At 35.3% G+C, this 9,164-nt stretch overlaps 1 protein-coding gene across 1 annotated transcript; it reads right to left on the bottom strand.

Moving 5' to 3' along the window:
* Positions 1-3,302: 3,302 nt before the first annotated feature.
* LOC145127795 (T-complex protein 1 subunit zeta 2-like) lies at positions 3,303-4,987 on the bottom strand. Its single transcript, XM_079062925.1, has 7 exons — positions 4,913-4,987; positions 4,610-4,641; positions 4,046-4,163; positions 3,917-3,967; positions 3,712-3,819; positions 3,504-3,622; positions 3,303-3,385 (listed from the first exon to the last, which is right to left on the bottom strand). Exons 1-7 carry the CDS (start codon positions 4,985-4,987, stop codon positions 3,310-3,312), a joined length of 579 nt encoding a protein of 192 aa, XP_078919051.1. The 3' UTR covers positions 3,303-3,309.
* Positions 4,988-9,164: the final 4,177 nt, after the last annotated feature.

Genomic DNA, 9,164 nt, shown 5'->3' with positions numbered 1-9,164 from the left:
TGTGGGGATGGTGGGCATTTGTGGTTGTGGCAATGTCGGGATTGTTGGTATCTGTGGTTGTGGCACTGTTGGGAATGTGGTTGCTTGCAGCAAATTGCGGGAAGCAAAACACATCTCGTTTGTTGTAATTGAGAATAGTGCAATTGCAAAAACATAAAGGTAGGAGGTGGAAGCCATTGTAGGATTTCTGTGAGTTGTTAAATATGGGTCAAGAGAGATTCTCAGAGGTGATCGAAGATTAATGAAGTTGAGTAACATGTGAAGGTTAATGCCCAATCCACCAAGTATATATAGATAATGCACAGACATAATGAATTCAATAAATTACTAATTAACGTGTCATGAGTTTTGCTAAGACTTTCACTTGGTTGGTTGGGAAGTATACCAGCATTTGCAATATAAAAAACGGCATCTGGCATGAAGATATCCTAGGCATGTTGCTAAATAACCTCCAAATAACAAGAAATTGTTTATTTATCTTCCAACGTTAGGTAAGCTATTTTACCACATAATATGAGAGTACTTTTCCTTTTAAGAAATTAACGACAAACAACAAAAAAGCAATATCAAAAAAAAACATTAGATGCCGAAAAAGTTGTCTAAACTATAGTTTGGTGTCGTGGTTATTTTTTACTTAAATGAATTTATAGGGATTAGACTTATCCAGCAAACTACATATGCATAATTAATATTAAAACAACACTCAATACAAAGGGAAAAGCATAAAAATTTTAATATTTTTTACAAATTTGCTCTCATTAAAATTTTTCTTCCATTTCTTCCGTGTTGCAAATCTTTAGAATATATTTTTAATCATTTTTATTCAAACAAGACTTGATAGAAAACCAATAAAAAATAAGTCCATAGAAAATTAATACGAAAAAGGAAATATTATATGAAAACATACGAGGAACACCGGAGCAATCGTAAATACACACGTTGCATGATAAAAGACAAGTACCAGTACGAACGACAAATAAACATAGAGGACCTTATTAATCCTTTTCAAATTATTGATGAGCGTTCGTATTGCAAACCTTTTGTAAACAACCCAAAATCCAACTAATTATGCATCCGAAGTTTAGTCTTTAGGTTGTAGTGATTACCAACATGTCCCATCAACGTCTTTACTCTATATCAATATTTAAAAAATAAATATTGCAGGACTTGGCTATAATGCAAAACATAGAATAATCTTCATACAGTAACCGCTACACGTTATGTTCTTCCCTAAATTTTTTCATATCCTAACTTACCTGTCGCTCCTTAACAATCAATCGACAACCACATTATACAAAACAAAAATTGCATCCTCTCTTCTGGTTCGTTTCTCAAAAAGCCATCGAAGCTAGCGTCTCCCTTTTTCTCTTTATTAATCAAGCAAACACATGTGTCTTACTATCTATTCATGCCTTCTTATTGGAATTGCATCACCTCTTGATTCTTCTTTTTCTTTTTTTATTACGAGTTGCAGGTGTGAAAACGATGGGGTCAAGTGTTGATTTGGAAGGTTTGTTATGGCATGATGGCGTAAACGATTTGTGGTAATAGTATGATGATGATTGAAGTTCAAGTGAAGAGTCGGTGATGATAATCGGTAATAGTTGTTTTTTGGTCGTGATTGTGGCTGATTTTGTACAGGTTAGTCGAGGTGAATGATGGTGGTCGATGGTGATGAACATGGGGTGTATGGTGGTTCAGGTTGGGTGAAGGACAGTAGGGGATAAGGAGGTATAAGGGTGTTGTTTTTCTTCATTATCAATCTCCAACGTGATTCGAACTTGCCGATAAGCTATTTCTTTAACAATACCATTGATTGGTTTCAAAACCTCAATCAGGAAAGTTGGATAGGCATAGAGGTTTTTTGGAATACGAAGTGTGTTTTACGTAGCCGGGATTGATGGATGTTATGGTCTCTTCATCTTCATTGCTGACCTTATTTGACCGATGGAAGTGCATAGAGGTCTTTGTCATGGTTGTATGGAGATGAGAAAAGAATAACCAGAAAAGGGAGAATCTAACTTCTTAAACATGTATGCGTGTGTGTGTTTGTGTGTGTGTGTGTGTGAGAGAGAGAGAGAGAGAGAGTGAGAGAGATGGACAAGAAATGAGTTTGCGTAAGGGACTAACCAGTTTACCCCTTCGATTCTTCCAAAATGATCAATTAAAGCTACAAAAACGACCTTATGTCCTTAAAAAGTAACTAAGAAATAATATGGACTAATAGACCAATTCTAACTTAATTAAGTCATAACATCATACATACATTTTACACACATATACGTACATTATAAACACATCTTCATTACATACAAACACATACATATATTAATTTCTATTGGCATACATACAAATACATATATATACACTACTAGAAATACAACCTTTTACGACGCGCAATGTGTGTCGTAAAACGCTAAGACGACGCACAAATGCATGTGAAGGAAGGCCATGTCATAACGAGAGACGACATGCTTTTGCGCGTCGTCTATTTATGACGCGCATTTACGACTCGCATTTATGACACGCATTTACGACGCGCAGTTATGACACGCAATGCATATCAAGGAAGGCTCTGTCATAAAGGAAGACGACACGCATTTGTGTGTCGTAACCTTACGACGCACATGTTTATGACACGCAATGCGTATCATGGAAGCCCCTGTCATAAATGAAAATGACACGCATTTGCGTGTCATAAACTTCAGTAACCATTTACGATATGCATTTACGACGCGTATTTGCGATACTCATTTAAGCATAATATAAAAATATGTAAACAAATATATATCAAAACAATCAATTTCATCCAATAACATCATGTCAAAAAATTGTAATACATTGATATTAAGGGCATCTAATTGTACATTGTTATTAAGAGGTTTCCCTAACTATATAACCTTAATACTACGTTGCTATTAAGGGACACCTTCTGCAATGTAATGCTATACAAACTAAAAAGATATACACAAAGATGATAAACATCAAATTCCAACTAAGTAGAGTTGCATCTTGCCTTTCATAATTCTTTAAAACTAATGAACCCCTGCTCCGATAATTCTTGTGACCTGATCAAAAAATTAATATAATTATTAGAAGAATCAAACATGGAATGTTCGTTGCAAATAATACCTCAGGCTAATAGAGGCTTGGTTAAAGAATAAAGAGAGTAAAGGATCAGACGTTCTCATCTTACATTGATATTGAATGGTCTACTAGAGTCAACAGCTAAAATATGTAACACATCTTACATTGGTCAAAATCAGGAAACAAAATCAAAATCAAAATCTTTTTGAGAACAAAATCACCTTATGTTGGCTTTCTCATGTTACGCCCTGCACGGATAACTTCATCCACAAGTAACAGCTGTGATGCAATCACCGGTCTACAAAAAAAAAGGAAATAAAACTTAAATATGATAATCTATATACTTACAATTTTTTATTTAAAACAGAAAAGGGAAAATAAGAAAGTAGGAAAAGTTTTTATAGGTATTTGCATACGCTGAGTTGATGATTTGGCGTTTGACAACGTAATTGTCGAAAATGCCCTCCATCTGAGGGTCAATTGGATCGCCTGTGTGTTGATTTAGTCCAACAACATTCTCATTATCATGCTCCCCCTAATCAATTAGTTTAAATGAGAGACTTCTATTTATATGAGAAGAAAGGAAAAAATAAAAAAAGAGACCAAGGGTATAATGGAAATTACAGCCAAAGAAATTATGACGTCTTGTGTATCAAGTCCAGAATTTTCAGCAAGTGTCTTTGGCACAATAAGAAGAGCATCCGCAAAAGCTTGAACACCAAGTTGAGAAGGCTAAAATAACACACAAAACGTTTAAAAACTAATTAATATTGGGTTCACATGGATTAAATAGACTACAAATGATGAGAGAACAAATTGTCCAATTTACCCCTTTAACAATTTTTTTCACTTCATTTATCAAATGATGTCCGGCAGCAACCTCAAATTGGATATGCAAGATTATATGTATAAAAAAAAGAAACAGGAATTTAAATTAAATTAATAGAAGATTTATAACCTTGACACGGAAATTTTCATAAATTGGATGTGTGGTAGCTGGTTTGATGGGGTAAATACGTTTGGCATTGATAACTGTTGCTGACAATGGGTTCATGCTGACTACATCTTTGGTACATCTGAAAATACCAAAAAATTTAATTAATACCCATTCATTCAAATTGGAAAATAACATATATTATATATAGATTTGTAAGTCCAAAGTCGAAACCATTGCTGCTGTTAGTTTTATTCCTAGTTCTACTTTGAAAAATCTGCCCAAACATAGTATTGCACTTAAAAAAAAAAGCTTTATTAGGGCATTGTACTTTGAAAACATTGGTTTGTGTACGGATGAAATTGTGATAATTGAGACTTGAGTAGATATCACAATGCGTGAAATGCTGTAATAAAAAGAAATCTATTTATTTTATTTATAAATTATAAACAAGGCAGAAGACGGGATGGAACTGACCTTCAATTGGGCATCTGCAGAATGTGTGGCAGGCATTGGATTATTGGCCATGGAATCACCCCAATGAGTTTGAAATAACTTGAAGATACACTTGAAATAACTTGAAGATACACTGTCAAACTCTGATTGCTATTCAATCCATACTGCATCCAAACCATAATGAAAAGCACAGTTCTTTTTGTTCAACGATGCACATGCCTGTCAACCCAACCCAACCCAACTTTGTTTATTTTATTTCCATTTTTTAATAAGTTAAAACCATTATACTCCATCGCCTCACCTTTCGAATTGCATCAAGGTCATAAAGTAAAACATGATAGAACTGCCCCTCGCTCACTCCATCCCTAAATCCAAATCACAAACATCAACACTCAACCGGAAACATACAGGATCAGATAAATAAATAATAAATACCTGTAAAAAGTAATCCGCTTTGGCTTCTGCCCATTTGCTCTGCGGAAAGATATCAGCAGTTACCTGTTTTTTCATTGCATTGCATAACAAACATATCAATCAATCAACTGTCTGCAAGTAAGTAAAACCAATCCTTTATAAAATCACCAACAAGTAGTGAATCATTCATACTTGACCATGTCACCAGACATTTTGCCTCTTTGTGGGTCATGTCACTCCTTGTACAGATCCTGGATCAGTTCTTGGCGGCGGGCTTGTGCACAAACCAACCCAGCATACTTTGTTATCTCAGGCCAGTCTTGAGAGGAAACAACCTATAACATCATTATTCATTAATCATAATCAACAACTATCTCACTTTCACTTTCTTACAAAATAAAATATGCATATTTTTAGCATACAGCTGCAATAGAGGGGCTTGAATCTTCCCCGGGGTGTGGATGGGTGACATCAGCACCAAAGATGATAGTCGGAACATCGCTGACATTAGGTATACGCCTTGAAATTGCATCCAGAAGGACCGTGTTCCTTCCTCCAACCTTCACGTTAATCTTCAAAGCCACGTTTGCAAGGTACTATTTGCTCATCTTAAAAACATGTTTAGTCTCACAGATTCGTTTCAGGTCACGTACATTACAGATTAAACAATAAACATAATCTTTTATCAACAACAACCAAAAAACAAAAAACTCTTTAAAATAAACAAAGTTAGGTTTCATATTTTTACCATTTTATCAGTTGTCATTGAAAATCTATAAAGCACAGTACTTTTTGTTCAAGAATCTACTCTTGATCTTCTTAATATTTTGTCTATTTCTAATTCCATAAACAACTTAGCATATTAGAATGTTGGACAAAGATGATGACCTGATTAAATGCAGCTCTAAATGCTTCCAATTGCCTTGTGATACTGGTCTTGACAAAAAATCATATCAGGGTGGAATTGGAAAAGAAGAGGGTACTTATAGAAGACCCCTTCTATAACCCTACCATACTCCATATGGATATTATTCTACCATATTCAAATCACAAGATCGCTATAAGCAGCAGAAAAATGATTAATATTTTTGCCATTACATTACTTCCAAAACATATGCATATGGTGTCGTAATGATATCTTCCTACATCGCTCGATGCAATTTGAATTTCCATCAAAACACCCTCAACAAATTGAATTGCAGTTTTACAATATTCTAACAAATTTAACATTCCTCAAAACTCAAAGCAACAAATCCGTGAGCTTGTGGACCTTCTGGTCCATTTTTACTAGTATTATTTAAATCTCTTGTCAAAGGTCTTAATCTAAAATTGCAAACACAAACTAAAACATTAAACATTTTTTTTTCCATTTGAATAAACCAATCTTAAAAAATAACAAAAAAGTGGTTTCTTTTAAACCAAAAAAATTTATCATTTTTCCCATTTATCTTCTTGTTTTGGTTTTCATGACACCATAACACAGATGAATGTAAAAACTGTTGATGAAACAAGGTATTAACCCCATCGATTCCAATTTGTGATCCATATTCCATACCATATATGACTTTGATAAAAACCTAATGTACACATGAAGAGATGAAATTGAAATGGAAATGGATGCATATTTCAACATCAGATGTTCATATTTTCGTCCCATCTTTTTTCTTGAAACCAGTCATCATATCTCTTGGAAATAAGATCGACTTCCAGTAGACCTCTAATTTAAGGAATCAATTGAAGTTTTCTCAACAGAGAAACATCATTCAACAGAAAAGGGAGAATCGACAAGAAATATCGAGAGAGAGAGAGAGAGAGAGAGATAGAGAGAGAGTACGGATGGTCGAGAATGAGCGACCATCAACTTACCTGATGGGAGGAACAACGAAGACAACTTGCACGCTGATTTGTGGAGGAGGAAAGGCTACCTATACCTTAAACGATGCTTGAATCGGACCGCTTCACTAGTTCATAGATGGCGACATGGATAAGTCGCAAAGCCCTTAATCTCCTTGTAAGTTTGACATAGGCATAATGTAACGATCCCTAAATCATATTCTTGTGAGCGTGAGGAGTCGTAGATGGTTGGCTCTTAAACGAAGGCTTGTAAATTTGATCAGTCGTCGCAGTCTCGGTGAGGTGAGATGAGCTCGAGGTCGCCAGTGGGAAGAGTTGAGTGGAGGTCTCCGGAGGTAAGAGGTAAGCGGAAGTGAGCAGATGTAACAAACTTTGCAGAGAGCATCCTTTTGAAAAAACCCGAGATGCCTTACGATTTTGTTATAAGATGAACAGTATGTGCAGTCTGAGGCTAGAAGAGGCAACGATGATTGGAGGCGGTGGATGTGGGTGAGGGCCGGGGTGGAGACGAGGGAGAAGAAGGCGGGGGTTTAAAAATTTGGGGATTTCATTTTCCCTCTAAGGAGACCCGCGTTTCTTAAAAAAAATATAAAACGACATTCACAGAGGACGCACATTTTAGATAAAGTGCCCTCCGTGTTTTTTATTTTTTTACATGAGACACTAATTTAAGGGCACGCAATAATGCGTGACATAAATCCTAAATTTTTTTGAAGAGATGACACTTTTTAATGTCACTCCCTTTTGCGTAACATAAATCAATGAGTGTTGTGGTTTGCGCGTCGTAAAAGGCTCTTTTTTCTTGTTGTAATATATATATATATATATATATATATATATATATATATATATATATATATATATATATATATATATATATATATATATATCAAATACACATACACATTCCAAATACGCTTATACATATACTAATTACACATACACATACAAATACTATATATTTCACATATATAAAGAAACGTATAAACAAATATATACAAATACACATCCATTCATATATACAAATACACACATATTCTTCATATTTCTAATTTCATACTTCTTAAATACAACTAATTTCATACAAAGAAACATATAAACAAATATATACAATTACACATCCATTCATATATTAAAATATACACATGTACCAAAAAATACACACGTACATTCCACAAAATCAACATATTTATACGAATAATTTCATTCTTGCATATAAATCAGCATATAGGAAATCAACAGAAAAGTGTTCATCATATATACCAAATACACACATTTATATACACAATTTCATAAAAAAACACACCGGAATCAGTAGTAAAGTGTGATGTACGATGGTGGTCGCCATAGAAGAACACACAGTGGCGGGCGTGGTATGCAAAAACCCTAAAATTAACAAAATCATCAAATTGGAGTGCAAATTCCGTTTAGAAAATCAAAACAAAGTGGAAAGAGGGAAAGTAGCACCTACCATCGCCGACGAAGCCCGTATAAGTGTTTTATCGGTGTCAGTAAAGTCGACCTCCGGTGAGGGTCACGCTGCCGCTAAGTGGTGGAGGAGGCCGGTGACACCGGTAACTCGACTGTGGTATACTAGTGTTGGAGGGATCAACGACGCCGGAGAATCAAAGGTGGGAGCAAATGATCGTGTCTCGTGTTCGCTGTTCTGGGATAGGAGACCAACTAAAGGGATAACACTTTTGCAGCGCCTAAGCCCTAATTGCGATGACGAGTTGGAGGGAAGTATTCCCACTCATATTTTGGAGACCATTAGCGAAGAAGAAGTCGTCTCTACTCAGGACGCTGCTATTGGGTACGAACGGAGGAACCCGATTTAGTAGATCAACGAAACAATGTACAGCCATGATTGAATCTTGGCATCGACACAAGGATTGTTGACGTGAACCTTTTAGCGACGCCACGGCGACGCTGGCTTTAGCTGCGACATTAGGCGCGTCAGACCTGATTGCTAAGGTAAACTGAAATAATCATATTCGTCATAATTTTAATTTTATAATGTTTACACATGCAGTGTGCAGACATTTTGTCTAATTTTATATACGATAGAATTCCTCTTCATTTTGTGACGAAATACTTGTGATATAAAGTAATGGAAATCGTCCACCTCAATAGCAATAATATATTACACAGTATATCAAATTACACAACATGAAAACATGTGAAGGAGAGCACTCGACAACCATTTAATCTAGCCACAAATATGACGAAATAAAAAAAATGAAATCACATTTAAAAAAAAAAACGTATAATCCCAAGATCAATCAAACTGCTCTATAATGCTTTTTTTTTCTTTTGATATAGCAGTCAATCTACTTCTTGGAAGGTGGTGGAGCAAAGAAAGGAATATTGAGAAGAGTTGTTGGAAAGTTAGGGATGGTAGGCATAGAAGGCAATGGAG

The sequence above is a fragment of the Lactuca virosa genome, chromosome 7 (genome assembly GCF_052849685.1).
Source record: "Lactuca virosa cultivar CGN04683 chromosome 7, Lactuca_virosa_CGN04683_v6, whole genome shotgun sequence".
Classification (NCBI taxonomy): domain Eukaryota; kingdom Viridiplantae; phylum Streptophyta; class Magnoliopsida; order Asterales; family Asteraceae; genus Lactuca; species Lactuca virosa.
This window is presented reverse-complemented; position numbering and strand designations above follow the sequence as displayed.